This window comes from Carassius auratus, chromosome 7 (assembly GCF_003368295.1).
Source record: "Carassius auratus strain Wakin chromosome 7, ASM336829v1, whole genome shotgun sequence".
Classification (NCBI taxonomy): domain Eukaryota; kingdom Metazoa; phylum Chordata; class Actinopteri; order Cypriniformes; family Cyprinidae; genus Carassius; species Carassius auratus.
Window position 1 is genome coordinate 32,885,685 of NC_039249.1, and position 23,669 is coordinate 32,909,353.

Here is a 23,669-nt window from a genome sequence, read left to right on the forward strand (position 1 = left end):
GGCTTGTGAAGATCATTCCTCCGCTGAGGAACAGTGAAAGTAAAGCTTCTGGAAACAAACGCTCCTCAAAAGATCCTGATTATAATGATGGTCCACTGAACGGGGGTAGATGTGTTAGTTGTTAGCTGTGTTTCGTTGATTCTGGATTCTCTCAAACTCTTGTCGTGGTTGTCAAACACAAGTGGCTCTTTCCATGAACTCTTGCACCACGGCAGTCACCGACTCTTCAGTTAGGATAATCCACCTCTCCTGTGAGAATCAAACACCTGTAAACCTTGCGCTCATATTTCCTCATCTGAATGACACACTTGTTCTCTCCCATCGATTATTCCAGCTGAGACCAAACTTGCTGCTGGGACGACTCCAGATGAATACTCTGATTGTAGAAGTGAATTGTTGGTTAGGCGAGTTTCTATAAATGTCCCTCGTCGCTCAGGTGTGCCGTCACTCCCTCTGACACTGTGGTTACCATGGCGACACTCATTCACCCGTCTCAGCACCGCTCATGCATGATGGTTAAGGAAGCAGTGCAATTAGCTGCTTATAATAAAGGTGAACTGTTTTCTCTCAGAATATGAGTCATTCTGTTCCTTTGTGTTTGTCGTAATCAAGCAGGAAGGATCTGTCGCTTTCGAACATCACTGAGGTTACTTGATGGACCCCCTGCACAGTTTGTATGTCTCCCTAATCAGACACACCCAATTTACAGGTGTATCTCAATAAATTGGAATGTCGTGGAAAAGTTCATTTATTTCAGTAATTCAACTCAAATGGTGAAACTTGTCTATTAAATAAATTCAATGCACACAGACTGAAGTAGTTTAAGTCTTTGGTTCTTTTAATTGTGATGATTTTGGCTCACATTTAACAAAACCCCACCAACATATTAGAATATATTAGAATACTTATTAGAATACTTCATAAAATCAATCAAAATTAAAAACCTATTTAGTGAATTGTTGACCTTCTGGAAAGTATGTTCATTAACTGTACATGATCAGTTTGTGGCTCTGCTGAGGTGGTCTGAAGCACAGGTTTCTTTGACAGTGGTCTTCAGCTCGTCTCATTTTTTGTTCTCTTGTTTCTCATCTTCCTCTTGACAATAGTTCACAGATTCTCTCTGGGGTTCAGGTCTGGTGAGTTTGCTGGCCAGTCAAGCACACCAACACCATGGTCATTTAACCAACTTTGGTGCTTCTGGCAGTGTGGGCAGGTGCCAAATCCTGCTGGAAAATTAAATCAGCATCTTCAGAAAGCTGGTCAGCAGTAGGAAGCATGAAGTGCTCTGAGATTTCTTGGTAAATGGGTGCAGTGACTTTGGTTTTCAAAAAACACAATGGACCAACACCAGCAGATGACATTGCCCCCAAATCATCACAGACTGTGGAAACTTTACACTTCAAGCAGCTTGTGCTATGAGCTTCCCCACGCTTCCTTCAGACTCTAGGAGCTTGGTTTCCAAATGAAACACAAAACTTGCTCTCATCTGAAAAGAGGACTTTGGACCACTGGGCAACAGTCCAGTTCTTCTTCTCTTAGCCCAGGTAAGACTCCTCTGACGTCAATGAATGTTTGTGTCTAACCCTCATTGTGAAGGGTGTCAATGATTGACCATTCTGAAGGCTCAGGAAATCTTTGCAGGTGTTTTGAGTTGATTAGCTGATTGGCATATCTTCATATTCTAATTTGTTGAGATCATTGAATTGGTTGGTTTTTGTTAAATGTGAGCCAAAATCATCACAAAAAAAGAACCAAAGACTTTAATTACTTCAGTCTGTGTGAACGGAATGTATTTAATACATATAGTTTCACATAAGTTTGATAATTTGAGTTGAATTACTGAAATGAACTTTTCCACAACATTCTATCTCATTGAGATGCACCTGTAGTTTTATCCGTCTCTACTAACGAGTTGATGAGTGGATCAGGGGTGTTAGATAAAGGAGACATACAAAAGGTGCAGGGGGTCCTCCAGGACAGGTTCGGGACCAACTGTGTTAAGGTATACATTGAGGTACCAACAAATGACATATCTCTTTTGTTTTGTTTCTGTGGAAGAACATGTTTAAGATTTATATATATATAAAATATATATAATATATATATATAATATAAAAACAATATAATCAGAAATGTTCTTCCACAAAAAAAATAAAAAAAATAAAAAAAAATACCTTAATTCCTCAAATAAAAACCGGTAGTCAAATAAAGTCTCTTATAGTGGCCGGGGGCGTGGTCAACACGGACAAATAAAGGCCAGTCTTAAATAAAGGCCGGGGGGAAGATTTGTGCAGCAGAGCCAGATGACGAACGTACACACCCACTGCCGGACCGTTTCTCGTTCTCCAGTCAAGAACCAGTTGCTTTGGTTTTCAGATCACCAGTACACTGAACCGAGAAGCGTTTCTGTCGGACGCGTCCGATTCAAGAACCGAGGAGCTGATGATACTGCGCATGTGTGATTCAGTGTGAAGCAGACCGACACACAGAGAGTCTGAACCGAACTGATTCTTTTGGTGATTGATTCTGAACTGATTCTGTGCTAGTGTTATGATCTCTGTCCACTGGAACGCTATCGCTTTTAATTTAAAACAGGTTGTTTAAAACAATTACATATCAAACAGATGGAACTGGAAATAAAGGCCTGCCGCTAATAAAAGCCTGTTACCTTCTGCAGTTCAGGTAAATAAAGGCCCCGGCTTTTATTTGAGGAATTATGGTAATTCACTTGCACATTAATACCAAAAACAAAACATGTTTTAGTCCATTAGTCAGATTTTAGCCACATTCCTGGATTTTTGACCAAAAAGTCAGACTGTGCATTCTGGCCACATGGTGAATAGTTATATCCCTTAATTTTCCTGTAACAAAAAATAAATAAATAAATACTACTACTACTACTAATAATAATAAATTGCATCTTAACCCACAATAATATTTCATTTGAATATGCATATTTATTAGATAAATTTTTAATAATCTACATATTATTTAAATCGAAAATATTACTGTCTTTGGTTAGTAAATTTGTTTTAATATGTCAAATTTAGATATTTGTCACTGCTGAAATGTTATAAGTTTCAGGAATGATGTGATCAATTTGGTAGTAGTAAAAAAAATAAAGTAGTAAAAAAAAATTTTCATGACCTTGAGCCTTGCCAAATCGAAATCATAATGAGATCACACAATCTGACTTATTAACATTAAGGCTTTCTGTGTCTTTTTAAAATGGAAAGAGGGAATAACCCGAAAGAGTGTTAATATGTTAATCTTTTAGTATTGAGTTTCAAGGTAGGCCCACTATCATGGTTTTCCTTAGTGCCAGTGTACCTTGATTTTTGTTTAGCTGTGATCTTCCTCTCTCTGCATTATTCTGTAATGTCCCCTTCTCTCTCTGTCGTCCCGTGTCTGTCCCGGGGTCGTCTGCGTTAGTGTAATGGGAGCATCGCAGCGTGTCACAGCGGAACATCGGTGAATGCAGCAGCAGGACAGAGAAAGGCTTCTTCACCGCTCCACTGCCTCAGGTAGGACATTCGCTCCGGGAGGAAAATGGAATTGGCCTCAGACGGTGGAGGCTCGGATGAGTTGAGCGCTGGGGAGACTATCAATTTCACAGCGTCACAAAGCAGCTCTGCGGGCCTGACTGACAGACGCATAACGAGCTGGGGCTGTGGAGAATTAGAAACGCTCACCTGTGTCCAGAAAACCAAGCGCTCGCGCTCACAATCAGACGGGTTATTCTGGGGCGTGGGGCCTTTTTCTCTCTGCTCTGCTAGAAACCTCTGTAACATCAAACCACAATGGACTGTCAATGGGTTTTATTGTCAATGGGAAGGTCATTATTACAAAATAAATGCAACAGTCTAGGCTGGGAGAACAAATCCCATTAAATATATATATAACAATATTGATTAATAACTTAGTTAATGAAATAGATGAAGATAGACCTACGAGGTTATAATCAATTTACAGTAATATATAGTATACTAGGGTGGCCATATGTGCCGTTCATATGGAACACATCCAGGATTTTAACATTGCCTAAAATATCCAGGTTTTGGCCGTCTGCGCTGTGCAGTTTGACTGTTGTGATGTTCATGAGAGCTCTACAGAGAGTAGAGCAGACGATTCCCTACGCTTTCGAATCGCTCTTGCCCCTAATTTGGGGTCTTCTTTGATGGGTGCGCGACACTTTGATCGTTTCCTGTAGAGCTTATCTTCTCACGCGCTGTGCCATGATTTGTCAATAATGTACAATACTTGCATGTTATTAGTCAAACTGCTTTGGATGTTTTAAGCAATATTAAAGTCCTGGCCAGGACGTGTCCCGTATTAATGGCGCATATGGCCACCCTAGTACAGTATATACGTTGAAGCCATCAGCTTTCATTATTTAAACTTTTTTCTTTCTTTTTTATAAACATAACAGATGAATGTCTAGTGAAAAACTACGTTGCACATGATTCTGCAATGAAATCACCACCAATCAGAGAATCAAAGAGAGCAAATTGCAGCAAAATAAGACTTTAGCTCCACCCACTCCCATGAAGCACTGCGAGTGACATAACTGAGTGACTCGCTACTTACTCAAACTATTTTAATATTTGTAAAAGCATTTTTTTTGTGATAAATATTGAATCTTTTGTTTCTTTGTACATACGTTGTTTTATTTAATTGAATAATTTTCCATTTTTAATTTGATTATATCATTCACTCTGCTTCATAGCATTGCAGTTCTTTACCTCAATAAAGGTAAACAATATTTCCACAGTCTTGTATTTGAGTCTTTTTGTCAAATTTTTAAATAACATTTTTTCTTTCAAATCAGAGTTTGTATTGAATACATGTTGTGATTTCTCCAATAGCTGGTTGATTTGCAAAGACTGTCTAATAGCTTTCGAAACACTACTTCCTGAAACTTATATTAGCTGATTGCTGCTAGCGGTCAATCTCAATGAACCCACATAGTTTTGTCCATGTGATTTTTACTTGATCTCGGATCAGTTATAAACTGGAGATATTTTTAATGATTAATACTTTATCCGTGTTTTGGCCATTCATTTACATCACAACAGTGTTTTGGGGGCCTGAAAACACAAACTTTTAAAAACAGTACTGTTATTGTCTTTGTGAAAACTACAAAAATGAAAATTTGTGAATATAGTGATATCATTTATATTATGTGTTCAGTCTACAGGAAAGTGACATCGCCACCTACTGGCCTGGCATGAATAATACAGCACTTTAGGTCATTTTTAAGGATCCACGAAAATGTGAATTGTTATCACTGTAAATGAAGTGACACCAACTAAGCAAGCCAGAGGCGACAGCGGCAAGGAACCAAAACTCCATCGGTGACAGAATGGAGAAAGAAACTTTGGGAGAAACCAGGCTCAGTTGGGGTCAGTTCTCCTCTGACCAGACGAAACCAGTAGTTCAATTCCAGACTGCAGCAAAGTCAGATTGTGCAGAAGAATCATCTGTTTCCTGTGGTCTTGTCCTGGTGCTCCTCTGAGACAAGGTCTTTACAGGGGATCTGTATCTGGGCTCTAGTTGTCCTGGTCTCCGCTGTCTTTCAGGGATGTAGAGGTTCTTTCTAGGTGCTGATCCACCATCTGGTCTGGATACGTACTGGATCCGGGTGACTGCAGTGACCCTCTGATCTGGACACAGACTGGATCTGGTGGCTACGGTGACCTCGGAACAAGAGAGAAACAGACTAATATTAGCGTAGATGCCATTCTTCTAATGATGTAGAAAGTACGGTGTTATGTGAAGTGTTCCGGTTCCGGTTTACCTAATTAATGCAGCCTAAAAATCCTAACGGATTTGGATATTAAAAACATATTAGTATGTTATGTGTAAGCCAGGTTAAAGAGATGGGTCTTTAATCTAGATTTAAACTGCAAGAGTGTGTCTGCCTCCCGAACAATGTTAGGTAGGTTATTCCAGAGTTTAGGCGCCAAATAGGAAAATGATCTGCCGCCCGCAGTTGATTTTGATATTCTAGGTATTATCAAATCGAGTTTTGAGAACGTAGCGGACGTAGAGGAGTATAATGTAAAAGGAGCTCATTCAAATACTAAGGTGCTAAACCGTTCAGGGCTTTATAAGTAATAAGCAATATTTTAAAATCTATACGATGTTTGATAGGGAGCCAGTGCAGTGTGGACAGGACCGGGCTAATATGGTCATACTTCCTGGTTCTAGTAAGAACTCTTGCTGCTGCATTTTGGACTAGCTGTAGTTTGTTTACTAAGCGTGCAGAACAACCACCCAATAAAGCATTACAATAGTCTAACCTTGAGGTCATAAATGCATGGACACCTAGGTTCCTAACTGATGACGAATAAATGACAGCCATCGAGTCTTAGAAAGCATTCTAGTTTATTACATGCAGAGTTTTTAGGCCCTATAATTAACACAGTAATTACTGCTCATCCAGGTTTTTATATTGACTATGCATTCCATTAGTTTTACAAATTGTTTCACACTGAAATACGTCAGATTACATATCTGTGTTGTAAATGCTGTGTATGATTGTGGATATTAAAGTGCAAAATGAGGCAAACTTTCTTTCAGACACGGTCAACCATTTGCAGCTCATCATATACAATCCGAGAGCATTTCTTCAGCCATTGCAGCAATTTTATTCCTAATTATTATTCTGTCCAAGCTTCCAGAAAAAGCCTGATAGGGTTCCAGCAGGGCGACTATCAGCTGAAATTATTCCGAACTCCAAACCGCCTCTGACTATCACAGGAAATAAAAAGATCAGCACTTGACATCTTATTTGAATTAGAGGCTGATTCCTGCTGCAGGGAACAGCAAGAAGTGTGAATTGTCCACACACCATCCCTGAGAAATGCACTTTTCTCATTACAGCAGTTTGGTCACAGCCGGTTTTATGACAGGAGTCCTCGATGGCGGTCGAGCGGTGTATTGTGGGTTTTCTGGCCAAACCGGCTCTGAACGCTGAGTGGACACATCTGCTCCCGCTGTAATGGATTCGCTTGCCGTTAAGAGGCCGTGGGTCTCAGGGGAAACGGCAAAGAGCTTAACGCCGCTCACTTTCTGCTGCTCTGGTGATTTATTTTGATTAGGCTGATGAAGTCTTCGCTGTTGCCAGCCTGGAATAATCGACACCGTGTGCCCGGAGGTCAAAGTGAACGGCACAGGCTTTATTCAGTGCTGCGGCGCTCAGGTGCAGAGAGATTCACGCCAACATTACCAAACTCTGCACAATATTATGTGATACTTGAATCGATATGAAGGGACTGTGGCTTCACGAGTGCGATGGAGCCCATTTAACATTTATTGAACATAATATTTTATGTCAGAAACAGCACTGCAATGTGTAAACTCAATTCTGAGAGGGAGAGAGAAAGAAAGAAGTAAAAATGGCAATATGTAAAATTACTATGATGCAATTCTGAGAAGAAATAAATGTATATACATGAAAATCAACACAAAGATCAGAAGTGCAGCAGACAAATCTAAACTTTCACAACATTGAGATCTTACCTTGCATTGCTTACCTGTCACAGATCTAACTTTCAGCTGTTGTCATGACAGCCACTCCAGAAAACAGGGTAACCTTCAAACGCTAAATATAAGGATTTGTGCAAAGCTTATGTGTGTTTCCATGCATCAGGAGCACACAAGCAGACCTTCAGCCACCTCCTCATCCATTTAGACATGTTACAGTGCTGCAAATTATAAATGGCATCTTACTGAATAATTCATACAAAATACAAACTTCCCACATTATGCCCTCTGGAATGCATTAAATGTGACGTAACTGCAGATTTATTTCTGCTAGACAACCTGAAGGAGGGCAGGAGAGTTTTGAACATTGTGGGATTTGAGCACATGTGAATCATTAACCCTCATCCAGTTACTGCTTGCTCTCTCAAATCTCCATTTGCTCTCGTAAGCGCCCGTCTTTCCTCAGATCATTCTCCCTGTATTTTGTTTCTCTCTTGTGACATAAAATATCAGAAATCTCTGCAGGATTGGACGAGACGCTCAGGAAGGCATTTACACTCACTTCACATGGCTTCATTCACTGGGTTTCTATCAGATTCACATTTGGCTTCACAAAACTAAATGTGCTGCAGTGCAACATCCTGAAGATGGTTAAAAATATGAAAATTCATGAAATATGAAAAATCATACTGCAGAATAGGAATGCAATCAACAAATCAACTGAAAAAAAAATATATAATTGAGATTGTTTCATCTTGGCATGCATAATAATTGAATAACGTGACAGAATGCTAATGTAGATATGGAGTAAAACAAATAACAGTGGTTTTATTTTATTTTTTACCTTTCCTTTATAAAATAACATGTGCTGTTTGCATAAACCCTGAACCCCTATTACTAATATATATTACTAATCATTATGCTGAAAAAGATATAATCAATCTATAGATCTATCAATCCATGACTTTTCTCTATTAAAATGTTACAAGGTTAAACGAGTGCAAAAATATCCCCAGCAGCCCTAACTAGCAACTATAAGCACCCAACACTAACTATACTGACTGCCATTATTGTTGTGCTTTGTACAGTAACAGAAATAAATACAATGCATAACTTTTCTCTTTCAGAAATGCTTTGAGTCAACTCTATTAAATCCAAAATGTAGAAGGGTTGAAGGTCAGTGCAAAAATGTCAATAATAGCTTTAACTAAAAAAATATAGCCACACCACATTACTTACAGGTAATGTTTGTTGTACTGGGGGGGGGGGGTGTCTACAAATTAATCAATTAATAAATTAATTAATAAATAAACAATACAAACCACTGCGATGTTTTACCACAACAGGGTTGAAGTATTGGAGGATTCATCCCCGTTGATGGTGGTCGTCTCACATGAGGAAAGGAAGGAAACACGTTTGCATAACACTTATATTTTTTAATAGAATTCATTTATAACAAATGGAACTTGTGTCAGCAAAGTACAGAAGGACGGCTTCTCGTACAGATGTGTCTTTTCACCAATGTCATCTAAGTATGAAAATAAAAAGCACTCCATTCATTCAGAAAAAAAAATAAACAAACAAAAGAAAACAATAATAATAATTAAATCAAAACAGTTTACATTTACAACTAATCAGAGGTAATTTCATGATTCTTTTTTTTAACAAGCCATTTTTTCTTTACAATTGAATTGAATTAATCTCAGTCTATGCATCCAGATGTGAGAGTAACACCACATGTACGTTTGCGCTCGTGACGCTTCAGTCTTTCAACGGGGAAGAAGTGACACTTCAAAATCACCTGCTAAAGATGCTTTTATTTTTTTCCGCAACCAATTTGCTTTTCCATTCTCTTAATCTTTTTTTTCCTTTCTCTCTTATTACTTGGGTAGTCTCTTTCTTGTGTTATTTACATACACACCAAGTGAAGTCTGAAGGAGATTCGTACAGTCGGGTTCAAGTAAAATCCGTAATGGGTGCGGAATCAGTAGGGCAGTGCATAGAGATAAAGAGATACAAAGTGCAATTCTTCTTACTCACCCCCACTGCAGTTGAACTCATGCATATCAAATTAGATCCAGAACAGGGAAAGAAAAGCCGTCATGGAGCACATTGAAGCGCTGAACACTAGGTGGTGCTGACAGTTACGCAACGACTGCCTGTTGCTCGACATGTGATGATAAAAACATCCAAAATCAACAAAAGAAAGAGTCAAAACAATAAAACATTTCATCTAATTAAAACAAGAAGGGGGGGGGGGGGGGGGGGGGGCATCTGGAATGCACATCCACAAAGCCAGAGAGTTTCAAGTTTTGAATCATAATATTCTAGTCGTGAAATTGGCATGTTAAAATTCTTAGTATCTTCCCAGCAAGAGCTTTGCAGGTTTTTCAGGGTCTTTCGTTTATTTTGCCGTTTCTTTTCCACCATTTTTCACCACTGATAACTGGAAACGACCAGAAATTTGATGCTAAGGCTTGGTCTTAAAAAGACAGAATTAATTTGTCTCGCTGCTGTTGGGGAATTAATATAGAATAACATAACAGAAATGACATAACAGTATCAGGCCTGGCGGTTAACGTGCGCTTTCTTTCTTTGTCGTACCCTTGTCATATTTATTTTCTCTGAGCCAAATTAAGGCCACAGAAAATTAAACAGTAATGATGGAATTACGTATTTGCATATATAATTTCATAGACTATAAATCCGTACGCATGGGAAATCAATCGATAAATACTCGTATATGAACTACTTAAACTATACACGTCGTTAAATGAATATCGTAGAAAAGAACAGGCATAAATATAAGGCACTCTAAATGCAAAAGAATGAACACGTGGACGTCTCTGTACCTGTGGCCTAACGGATGCACGACGATGACCTTTGACCCATGAATACATGAACATGACGACGATCGCCCCGCCTTCGTTAAACCAACGCAAATCGAACCCTCCGGCCGTAAAACTTCTAGTTATTGCACAAGAAAAGATGTGTGTCCATACGTCCAGCCGATGTGCATTCCAGCGGAAAACCCACCATCATTCCCATATATTATAGCATCTATATTTCTATATTTTTTTAATATACATTTCAATGTTATATAAATAAAGAATTTATTCATCTCTCTCTCTCTCTGCTCGCGGAAGAACTGAGATATCTTCTAACCTTTATACTCTGCCCACCCCACGATTCAGCTTGAGTTTCAAACAAAATGCCACAAACCACCAGCAAAACGATGAATGAAGGAGGGTACATGGGTGCCGACATCAGGACATCAGAAAAAAACCCCATGAGAAATATCGTCAGTCTACTCTGATTTCTGTCACAACAGAGAGGAAAACACCACAGACGTGAAACAAAAGCTGGTGTGTGTTATCGGTGTGGTTTCTCCAGACATCGGATTGCGTGTCGTAGTTATTACTTCAGCTCTGTTTAGTCTTCTTTAATGATGGCGATGATGATGACGACAAGGATGATGATGATGGTGGTGGTCGTGATGAAGTCTCCTCTCTTCATCAGTGATGTATCTCCTCGTATTGATTGTGGAACAAAACAAATTCTCTTTACACCGTGTCTCGAGCTCCCCATCTCACAGCGTCTGAGTTCGTTGACTCCTTTATGATTCATGAATCCTCGAAGCAGCGATTATTCCGCACGTCCGCAGTCTAGATTCACCTGTCTGAAATTATTATTATCATCATAATCATTATTACTATTTATTTATTCATCATTTACTTTTTGAAAATCAGATCGGGGTGATTTTTCTTGGTCCACCTGGATATTTGTCTTTTTATTGTCGTTTGTAAGTATTTCTAGGTTTACGTTGCACATCCAACATGGAATCGAAGAGTTTAAGTTCTTTTCACAAGCAGGTATTTATGGCTCAGAAGAATTAAATGACCGCTGGATGTCCGATGGCCGATCCCTCTCCCTGACAGTGTGATGAAGATCTTATGTTGCATAGTGGTCGAAGCTCCCGAGATACTCCAACCCAGCTCTGTAACAAAACTGGTACTGATCCTGAGAGACGGAGACAGAGACAGAGAGACGGGTCAGATCTGAGCCAAACATTCAGTCAGATCAGATGTGTGTGTTCATTTATATAAAACACAACTAGACATCTAGATGTTTTAATTGAGATTTAATGCATGTTGGACATTATTCAGAAAGGTAACAGGGTTGACAGTAACAGCCTGTTTCAATTCAATGCTCTTACAACCTTTCTACATGTAACCTTTTTAATTGAGAACCGTTTACTATACAAAGTCATGGTAGCAGGGTTGACATTTGAAGATCTCCCCTTAGTTAAAAACGTACTTGCAGATAATATAATATGAATGAAATAAAATAAAATGAAATGCCACTTAAAAGGTTAGTTCATCCAATAAGGAAAATTATGTCATTAATAACTCACCCTCATGTTGTTCCAAACCCGTAAGACCTCCGTTCATCTTCAGAATATTTTTGGAGCAAAATGTATTTGTAAATGCAAAATGTACTGACCCTCTGATGTCACATGGACTACTTTTTTTGAAGATGTTTTTCTTACCTTTCTGGACATGGACAGTACACCGTGCACACACTTTCAATGGAGGGACTGAGAGCTCTCGGACTAAATCTAAAATATCTTAAACTGTGTTCCGAAGATAGTCTCACGGGTTTGGAATGACATGAGGGTGAGTCATTAATGACATATTTTTTTTTTTGGGTGAGCTAACCCTTTAAGTGACTTAAAGAGAGACACTTTCATGACTGTTTCGAAACATACTTATGAACACTTTGAAACAAGGTGGGCACATGGGTGCAGGACGTCAGAAAAAAAAATAATAATAATGTACAGGTGCTGGTCATATAATTATAATATCATCAAAAAGTTGATTTATTTCACTAATTCCATTCAAAAAGTGAAACTTGTATATTATATTCATTCATTACACACAGACTGATATATTTCAAATGCTTATTTTAATTTTGATGATTATAACTGACAACTAAGGAAAATCCCAAATTCAGTATCTCAGAAAATGTTAATATTGTGAAAAGATTCAATATTGAAGACACCTGGTGCCACACTCTAATCAGCTAATTAACTCAAAACACCTGCAAAGCCTTTAAATGTTCTCTCAGTCTAGTTCTGTAGGACACACAATCATGGGGAAGACTGCTGACTTGACAGTTGTCCAAAAGACGACCATTGACACCTTGTACAAGGAGGACAAGACACAAAAGGTAATTTCCAAAGAGGCTGGCTGTTCACAGAGCTCTGTGTCCAAGCACATTAATAGAGAGGCGAAAAAGAAAAGATGTGGTAGAAAAAAAGTGTATAAGCAATAGGGATAACTGCACCCTGGAGAGGATTGTGAAACAAAACCCATTCATTAAAAATGTGGGGGAGATTCACAAAGAGTGGACTGCAGCTGGAGCCAGTGCTTCAAGAAGCACTACACACAGACGTATGCAAGACATGGGTTTCAGCTTCGCATTCCTTGTGTCAAGCCACTCTTGAACAACAGACAGAACCAGAAGTGTCTCGCTTCAAAAAGCACTGGACTGCTGCTGAGTTGTCCACAGTTATGTTCTCTGATGAAAGTAAATTTTGCATTTCCTTTGGATATCAGGGTCCCAGAGTCTGGAGGAAGAGAGGAGAGACACACAGTCCACGTTGCTTGAGGTCCAGTGTAAAGTTTCCACAGTCAGTGATGGTTTGGGGTGCCATGTCATCTGCTGGTGTTGGTCCACTGTGTTTTCTGAGGTCAAAGGTCAACACAGCCGTATACCAGGAAGTTTTAGAGCACTTCATGCTTCCTGCTGCTGACCAACTTTATGGAGATGCAGATTTCATTCTCCAACAGGACTCTGCACCTGCACACAGTGCTAAAGCTACCAGTACCTGGTTTAAGGACCATGGTATCCCTGTTCTTGCAAACTCACCTGACCTTAATACCAAGAGAGAATCTATGGGGTATTGTGAAGAGGAAGATGTGATATGCCAGACCCAAGAATGCAGAAGAGCTGAAGGCCACTATCAGAGTAACCTGGTCTCTCATAACACCTGAGCAGAGCCACAGACTGATCGACTCCATGCCACGCCGCATTGCTGCAGTCATTCAGACAAAAGAGCCACAACTAAGTATTGAGTGTTGTACATGCTCAAACTCTTCATGTTCATACTCTTCAGTTGGCCAAAATTTCTAAAAATCTTTTCTTTTAATTGGTCTTAAGTAATTCTAATTTTATGAGATTACTTAATTTGGGATTTTTCTTAGTTGTCAGTTCTAATCATCAAAATATTTGAATTTGAATTTGAATCAGTCTGTGTGTAATGAATGAACAATTTTCACTTTTTAAATTGAATTATTGAAAGAAATCAACTTTTTGATGATATTCTAATTATATGACCAGCACCTGTATTTTAAATGTTCTAAATTGCAACTTATTTAAAAATTCAAGTGTATTTTAGTTTCGTTTATCACATTCACATGCAGTAATACTTTAACCATATTTTAAAGAAAAAAAGTAATTATGAAATTACATATGAATATGTATGGGTCAAAACACTCTAAAGTTCAACCGTAAATTGAATGCATTTACATTTACGCATTTGGCAGACACTTTTATCCAAAGTGACTTACAGTGCATTCAGGGTATATTTATATATTTTTTTTTTTTTATTTTTTTATTTATTTATTTATTTTTTTTTTTTTCAGTATGTACCAGGTATTTAATATAAATTAAAACTACAATAGTTTTGTATTTAATAAGAATGAACATTTAATTACATGTCTGTAAACATCACACACAATTCACAATTCAAGTGTATTATTATTATTATTGTTATACATAACTTTTTATTAATTATAAAACTAGAGTGATTGATTATAAAATAGAGTGCTTCTTTTCACAAGGAGAAAAATATGTGCTTATCATTGAAGAGTGTATATTTTAAAATAATGATTGATGATGATAAAGCACATAATTTAATATGGTATATAAATAATGGTATCAGTGTTGATGCATAACCAGAGGATACAACTTTAGCATTTTTAAATATTTTTAAATAATAAATACATTTTAACCACAGTCTAAAAATAGAGAAAATTACTACTACTATTACTACTACTGATGCATTTCAATGCAAAATCTTGAAGGCAATGTTGAATTACATGCATCGATGAATCACAGCAGGAACATCAGTTCAGAAATGACATGAATTCATGATGGCAATCTAGTTTTCTTTGACATTTGAAACACAATCTTTCGGTAAAGCACATGTGCGATGTTACATGACACCTTCTGAACGAATTTATGGATTTCTCTGTGAATTCACGGATGCATGGCTCCTCTCGTCTCCATAGCAACATATCATCCCGGCGGCCTGCGACGTGAAGGGTCGCACGGATCTAATGCTGCGCTTTTGTGTCGCGTGTCTGCGAGGTGAAGAGCAGGGATTGTGTTGCGCCAAGCGTGAGATTCGAGCCTCATCACCTCGCTGTCCACATTGATCGCAGAAAATAATTTCCCCCATTGACGCTGGGAAAGGCCATTGTGCGGGTTAGCTGTGAAATTGCTTATCTGAACCAATTTGCATGGCTAACCAGAAGGGTTTGTCGTTATAAATGAGAACCAGCATTTGCGTACTGAACAAAGCCGAGCATCTGCTCGTTCTGTCGAAACTCTTCATCGGGAGGATGTCTGAAAGCCTGATCACTAACCTGACCTGGACGTTATTAGCTGTAATGTGCTGTTTTAATCTGTGTTTTACATCCTGACTGAAGTGAAGAAGTGTGAACGGATACATACTTCAGTCTGGACCATCGCCGGCCGCTGTGTTCTCAACATCTTGACCGTCTGGAAGATGTCCACCACTCCTTCATAGCGCATGCGCTCCAGAACGATGCTGAGTGTGATGAAGACGCCCGTCCTGCCCACGCCAGCACTGCAGATCAATCACAACACAACCTGTCAGCTGGAGCTGCCAAACAACACACCTCAACATCTGAACTAATCTGATCTCATCTGGATGTGGAGTGGCGCATTTATATTATTTTGCTAATTTAATTTGAGACAGGACACTGTTTTCCATGCACTGTTCAGTTTTAACAAGCTGGGTTATTTTCTTCCAAGGTTGCAATATTCATTCCTCTCTATATTCTCAAGGGTTTTACTGAGGGGTTCATTCATATATTTTGTTCAAGTGGATTTATACAAGATTTTATTCCTAAAAAAAAAAAAAAACATTGTGAAGATGCACATCTTCAAAGGTTAGGGGTTAGTTTCTCCACTTCAGTTTCATTTACATACACCAGAACTTAGTTTAAATCTTCTCTATATAATGAAGGTTTTTACTGAGGGGTTTGATTTTATATCATTCACAGATACATGACATAATGTATATTTTCTGGCTGTTGTTAGTATTTTCGTATTTATGGAGTGATAAAAAGAGAAGTTCAAAATTCCCACAGTAAAAACCTTGAAGTCTAATATGTCAATAAAATCAAACAAGAATTTTAACCATGATTTCAAAATCTATACTCAGGAAATGTATGCACATTTTTTCATATAGATGATGCACTGTTTACATTTAAGAATAACATTACAGACAACAAAAACATCACCATAGCGGCATGTTGGCGTATATGAGCTGAACGCAGGCAGCGTGTGCTCTTCACCGTTAGTCGCGCCACAAGAATACGCGATCTTCATTTAAATCTGACACAGAAGAGCGTACGCAGTTTGCGTTCAGCAGATATTCTTCAAAACGGATGATGTGGAGAGACACAGGAGAGAATTGTTCAATAAAGTAGTTATTTTTGTTTTTTTCTCATACTATTCTTAAGATGCTTTTCATACTTTCCTGGACCTTGACCGTGTAATTTACTTAACAGTGTCTTTGGGACAGTCACAAGAAGAACAAAGCTTTTACGGGTTTGGAATGAGATGTGGAAAGTGATTAATGACAACATTTTCATTTTGGGCTGGAGTATCCTCAGCTAATATTAACCAAAATGAATAACTGCTGTATGAATATGTTGCTCATTATTAGTCTTAGCTAATTCACTAACCTGTTACCAATAACTGTTTGATCATTTATTATATCTTAAGTAAAAATATTGATAATATTGGTTAAGTGTAATAGATACAGTCAACACTATTTTGTGTAAAATATAGATAAAGGGAATCAAATCATGTATTTGTATTCCCGTCAGAACAAACAATCAAATGATGTCACATCCTGTTGGTGTAACAATTTCAAGTAATGTCATTTGAAAAATCATGTGGTAACAGTTAACTGTGTGTGTGTGTGTGTGTGTGTATGTGTGTGTGTGTGTGTGTGTGTGTGTGTGTGTGCACTTCTGAGGTGACAAACACAACTTCCTGGGAGGGATAAAGACGTGTTTAAATCAGCTTTCATGCTATTGGAGTATTTGCTATTGGACAATATTTAGTTCACAGAAATATTCATGAACAGTGGCATCTGCTCGGCTCAGTTTTCCTCACACAGGCTCGTGTCTTTCTTACCTACAGTGGACCGATATGGGTCCGTCCTGACCAAACTGCTCTTTTGTTTTATGCACTTGGCCGATGAAGTCGATGAAGCCTTCCCCTGATTTTGGCACACCTTGTTCTGGCCAGTCTGTGAACTGGAACTGTCTGACGGTCCGTGACTGTCCGTCCTGAAAGAGAGCGAGAGAGATTCACACCAGAGACAGATGCTGCGCTTGTCAAACCCATGACGAGAACATGACGCTCCTGAACCAGTCTGAGAAGCTCAAGAAACAACAATAATCAAGAAACCTCATGTTGCTACTAAACTGATGCCTCAGCGCCAGCAAGATACAGTACTGTTCAAACGTTTGGGCTCAGGAAGATTTCAAAAGTGACATTTACAACATTTATAATGTTACAAAACATTTCCATTTCAGATATATGCTGTTCTGTTGAAATTCCTACTCATCTCTAAATCCTATTCCCAAAATATTGAGCAGCACAACTGTGTTCAACATTGATAATAATCAGAAATGTTTCTTGAGCAGTAAATCATCATATTATTCTGATTTCTGAAGATCATGTGACACTGAAGACTGGAGGAATGATGCTGAAAATACAGCGGAGCATCACAGAAATACATTACACTTTAACACAGATTCACACAGAAAACAGATGATTAATTATAATATTTCATATAAATATTTCAAATAATATTTTAAATTTTTACTGTATTTTTGATCAAGTAAAGGTAGCCTTGGTGAGCAGAAGTGACTTAAAGATATTTAAAAAGCTATTTAGCATATGGATATAGCAGAAAGCCAGAAAAGCATCATATAAGTCTATATTGATAGCTGGTATTTAAAGGGTACACCACAGTAAGTATAAAAACATGGTCTCAGCTCGGTAGTTTTGGGTGTTTTTCTGTTTTGAGCTCCAGCCGCCCACAGCTCAGAAGCGTGTCGTTTCACCTGAGTGTGTGTGTGTGTGTGTGTGTGTGTGTGTGTGTGAATCCAGACACTAATTCCTCTGATGTGGGCGGCTGAAAAGCTCCTGACGAGAAGCTCAGAGAGTTTGCATTTCTTTAGTGATTTTGTATATCCCAGATAAGAGACGTGAGAGAGAGAGGGAGAGAGAGAGAGAGAGAGAGAGAGAGAGAGAGAGAGATAACCGCATGAATGTGTGAGTGTTTATCAGAATAAATGCTGTGATGGAATTAGAGGCCTGTGAGCTCTACTCAGACTGAATATAAACTATAATACACAAATCCCAGGTCCAGGCTCTGGAGTCTCACCCGTGCGTCCGTCACTTTAAACTCTCTCAGGATGTACTGCGGCATGTTGTATTCGGCCATCGGATCCACCACAAAGTACTGATATCTGGCTGAACGCTCTGCTGGCCAGTACTGATGGCACTTCTCCTGATGGACACACACAATACACCAGTCATGTGACTGCCAAAATACAACCAGAATGCATCAGAACAAATACCAGCCCTGGCAGGAACAGTCGTTAACACTGGGGTTTCAGCAAAGGGAAAACTAATTATAAAATGTGCACCAGATCTATTTGAAAGAAAATCAAGCTGCTGTTTTCTCAACGGTAGCACATGAGATCATAACATCTGTGGCAATTTATTTAATTTCAGGTAAGGCAAAATCTGGATATTACATTCAGTCACAGCCGAAAAAGTATTAGCAGTAATGGGCAAAATGATCGGATGAATCAAAATTCCATTAACGATACTGGAGACACTGAATTAAACACAAATGAAACCAACAACTGTGGATTATATTGAAAAAGTAAGGTTTACAGAGAGTCCAAAACAGAAAACAAACTTGAGGTTGAAATGTAAGGCTGTGAGAGCTGTATCTCCACGGTTGTGTACTGCCACCGGTGGTGGTGAACACCACAAAACACTTGTTTAGTATTCAAGTATAATAAACGTAATAGTTTTAGTTTTAAATTGTTTTATTTAGACTTTAGGTCTATGTTAATTTACAAATTACCTCAAACACCATACACTGCGTTTCCTTTAGATTGGCAAGTTCGAGGGCAAGAAAATATGGTTTATGCATTCAGCAAATTAATTTTGTGTTGGGCGACAGAGCTGGTGGGAAACCTAATTTAAGCTACTTTCTTGTTTAACAGTATTATTTATTTCATATTTATTTTTGTTTTTTGCATGCTGTGATTCCCTGACGGATGGAAGTGATAAAATAAACACACACGTTTAATAGATGACTGAGCCTCTTTTATTATTATTTGTGTTTCATATATAAAGCAGTGGGCAGCCATTTATGCTGCGGCGCCCGGGGAGCAGTTGGGGGTTCGATGCCTTGCTCAAGGGCACCTAAGTCGTGGTATTGAAGGTGGAGAGAGAGCTGATCATGCACTCCCCCCACCCACAATTCCTGCCGGCCCGAGACTAGAACCCACAACCCTTCGATTGGGAGTCCGACGCTCTAACCATTAGGCCACGACTTCCCCAGAAAAGTGTAGTCTGAAGTTTTCATTCACATAATATATGTTTATTGTGTATACAGTATATAAATATACACACATGCATGTATATATTTAAGAAATATTTTGCCCCCATTTCTCATGAGCTGAACTCAAAGATCTAAGACTTTTCTATGTACACAAAAAGCCTATTTCTCTTAAACATTGTTCACAAATCTGTCTAAATCTGTGTTGGTGAGCACTTCTTTGCCGAGATAATCCATCCACTTTACATATGGCATGTCAAGATGCTGATTAGACAGCAGGATTATCACACAGGTGTGTCTTAGGCTGGCCGCAATAAAAGGCCACTCTAAAATGAGCAGTTTTACTGTATTTGGGGGGTCAGTATCTGGTGTGACCAACATTTGCCTTACGCAGTGCAACACATCTCCTTCACATAGAGTTGATCAGGTTGTTAATTGTGGCCTGTGGGATGCTGGTCCACTCCTCTTCAGTGCCTGTGTGAAGTTGCTGGATATTGGCAGGAACTAGAAGACGCTGTCGTATACGCCGATCCAGAAGATCCCAAACATGCTCAATAGGTGACGTGTCCGGTGAGTATACTGGCCATGCAAGACCTGGGATGTTTTCATCTTCCAGGAATTGTGTACAGATCCTTGCATCATGGAGCTGTGCATTATCATAAGCCCACCGACACCATGAGCCACTCGATCCACAACATTGACATCAGCAAACCACTCGCCCACACAATGCCATACACGCTGTCTGCCATCTGCCCTGTATAGTGAAAAAGATTGTTGCAGCAGCTGTCCTGGTGGATGGTCCCAGACGTTCTTGAAGCTGCAGATGCTGGATGTGGAGGTCCTGGGCTGTACTGCCAAATTCTCTGAAACGCCTTTGGAGATGGCTTATGGCAAATGAACATTCAAGCCTTGGGCAACAGCTCTGGTGGACATTTTAGAGTGGCCTTTTATTGTGGCTAGTCTAAGTCACACCTGTGGAATAATCCTGCTGTCCAATCAACATCTTGATATGACACACCTGTGAGGTGGATGGATTATCTCGGCAAAGGAGAAGTGCTCACCAACACAGATTTAGACGGATTTGTGAACAATATTTGAGAGAAATAGGCTTTTTGTGTACATAGAAAAAGTCTTAGATCTCTAAGGTTCAGCTCATGAAAAATGGGGATAAAGACAAAAACAGCATTTAATAAAACAGCATACATTTTTGACATGCACATACTTTGTTATTCATTACATGTCCTTCATTTTAACAGATAACTACTTTGGAAAAAAGATATCTGTTTATACCAAACAGATATAAACAGATACCCGCTCTCTCTCGTGAAGCCAATAAAGAAGTGACTAAAACTGCAATTCATCGACTGGCCTCTTGAGGCGGGCTGCAGAAGGGAGTCAGTCCCATAGACTCCCCATGTTAAAATGCCCAACTTTACCGCAGAAAAAACATTTACCACCTGGTTCAAAAACGGAGTTTGGTCTATATAGCTAATTTTGCCATTCATGACTGTGAGGGGGGTGAATTTTTGTATAACTCAAAATTCCGTTTAAATTATATTAAGCCTTAAAATTCTGCATAATGAAGGGCGTGGCCACTTGAGTGACAGGTGGATTGCTCTGTTGTTACCGCCGTGCGCTAGGTGGACGTGGTTTTAGCAACGAGTTCTCACCTTTTTGCCCATTTTTGATTATCCAGGAGTGACGTGCGGTGACACGCTGCCAAGATGGCGACGGCCAGCTCTGCCTACTTACCTATGGGTGACGACACTACGTCCATGCTTTCATACAGTCTATGGTTTATACACTGATTAAAAAATGGTTGCGTGTTTTTTAATAATTTCCTTAATTTTAGTAAAACGTGAGGTACTGTTTTTACCTCCCATTATTTAGGGCTAACTAAGACAAGAAACAAATCAATTAAACCTGCCCACTGCTAAATCACTGAAACTGAAAAGAATGGATGGATTAATAAAATGTCCTCACGTTTAAACTCAGGTTCTCTCATTATAATCAACAAAGTGCACACAATGTAAAAAGAGCTTCATTAATAAATACTTAAAAAAAATAAATTCCAGCTGCATTTAAATGCTGGTGTGTATCATATTCCTTAAAATATCAGATTGCAAGATTTGCCCGGTGCACATGATGCTGAGTGCAACACGCACCATTTATTCTTATTAGTCTACATATTTTTATCTTCATTACAAATCTTGTTTGGTTTTATTTTGTATAATTGCATGTAAAAAATAATTAACTTTGTAATGCATATGCAAATAGTGAAACTGCAATCTTATTCACAGTATATTCACATATATATATATATATATATATATATATATATATATATATATATATAAATATATTTATTGTCTATAATAAATATAGACAATATACATACACACACACATACATATCTATATATATATATATATATATATATATATATATATATATATATATATATATATATATATATAGAGAGAGATAGAGAGACACACACACACACACACATATATATATATATATATATATATATATATATATGTGTGTGTGTGTCTTGTTTGCAACAACATGTCAATATTATTGGAGCACATTTTATAAGAAAATATATATTTTTTATCTACCTACTACACAATTTCAGATTAAATCACATGCAATAAATGAATAAATGATGGGCTGTCAAGCACTCACTCTGCCCATCTCTCTGAGTTTGGTCAGCATCACGACGATTGTGGAGTTGTGTTCCCACAGCATCCTCCAGAAGTCTTCTGTGGTTTCGGCTAAAGGACCCTGCGTGGCGATGTAGGCCTTCTGTTGCCTGACACACAGCGAGAGACACACATTTATCTTCACGCTCAAACACACACAGACGGACGGATCCGGGCTCTTCTGCTCACCTGTATCCGTCGATGAAGCTGGCGTTGATGTAGTCGGAGCCCTCGACTCCTCTGATTGGCTGCAGACTGACGCGTGTGGACTCGTAGGGCATGATGTTAACCAGTCTGTTTTTGAATTTGTTGCAGGGCAGATTGGCACTGATGAACCGTGAGGTGTGAGCTTTTGTGTTCGCTAACCGCTGCAAGAAACATATCGTGAACAGCATTAAAAAAAAATTGCTAAAATTTGCCTAGACTTGTTGATATAGACTTGAAAACAGAAGTAGTAAATCTTTGTAGGACGTGTGAATATCTGTACAAATGGATTTATAGTACGATGGGCAGAAAAACTGAGACTTTACCAGTCAAAAGTTTTTGAACAGCAAGATTTTCATGCTTTTTAAATAATTATCTTCTGCTCACCAAGCCTGCATTTATTTGATCCAAAATACAACAAAAGAAGAAACACTGAAATATTTTTACTATTTAAAATAACTGAATTCTATTTGAATATATTGTAAACTGTAATTTATTTCTGTGATGTACAGCTGTATTTTCAGCATCATTCCTCCAGTCTTCAGTGTCACATGATCTTCAGAAACCAGAATAATATGATGATTTACTGTAAAAAGTAAAAGCCATTTTTGCTGTATTTTGGATCATATAAATGCAGGCTTGGTGAAAAAAATCTTACTGTTTAAAAATTAGATAGATAGATGTTTAATGTCTTCAACCGTTTGAACTTGGTCTTGAAAACAAGGGAGTGAAGCACATGTGGTTTGCTGTGAAAAAAGCGAGCGCAGTAATGGTTAGCGCTAGCGTGAGAACAGCACAGGGGTCTCTGAGTTCCTGCAGGAGAAACCACTGGCCCCAAAATTTCTATGTGGCTGAGCGAAGAGAGCCTGTGGTGGGCCAGAGTCGACTGCTCTGCTCGGCCGGAGCTCATCATGTGGCGTGACATTCGTTCACCTTCTTACTCTTGGTAAATAGATTTCTGTTTGACAAACTGCAGGCCGAGTAAAATACGGTGGGGTTGAATATCTGAAGAAAGACGAGCAGCTTCCTGTGGCCAATTCGGCGGTTCTGCTTATGTCATTCTAGAGCTGCGGCCGGACGTCTGTAAACGTGACATGATAGCGGTGCTTCGAGGCCCCAATCTGTTCAGATAAAGTTTGATCAAGAGTTCCCGTAATCAGACAAGTCAGGGGATGGGGCAGTAGACAGATCAACTCAACTAGATAAGACACTACACCATCTTAACTACCTCTCTTTGCTGGTAGTGATGGGAAGAGCAACTGTTTGTCTGTGAATTGACTGCATTGTGGGGGAAA

General features: G+C 38.7%; 1 protein-coding gene across 45 annotated transcripts in view; it reads right to left on the reverse strand.

The window, feature by feature from the left end:
• Positions 1-9,347: 9,347 nt before the first annotated feature.
• The window catches only part of LOC113106534 (receptor-type tyrosine-protein phosphatase delta-like), a 339,617-nt gene continuing 325,295 nt past the window's right edge, over positions 9,348-23,669 (reverse strand). For 39 of the 45 annotated variants that reach the window (XM_026268581.1, XM_026268579.1, XM_026268575.1 and 36 more), the window contains 6 exons: positions 22,360-22,538; positions 22,154-22,280; positions 18,269-18,394; positions 17,008-17,162; positions 15,289-15,424; positions 11,440-11,508 (listed from right to left, as the gene is read on the reverse strand). In XM_026268581.1, coding sequence (XP_026124366.1) covers positions 11,440-11,508; positions 15,289-15,424; positions 17,008-17,162; positions 18,269-18,394; positions 22,154-22,280; positions 22,360-22,538 — 792 coding nt within the window. Of the gene's footprint in view, positions 11,509-15,288; positions 15,425-17,007; positions 17,163-18,268; positions 18,395-22,153; positions 22,281-22,359; positions 22,539-23,669 lie in introns of all 45 variants that reach the window. The other 6 variants (XM_026268559.1, XM_026268604.1, XM_026268603.1 and 3 more) reach the window with 1 other exon arrangement.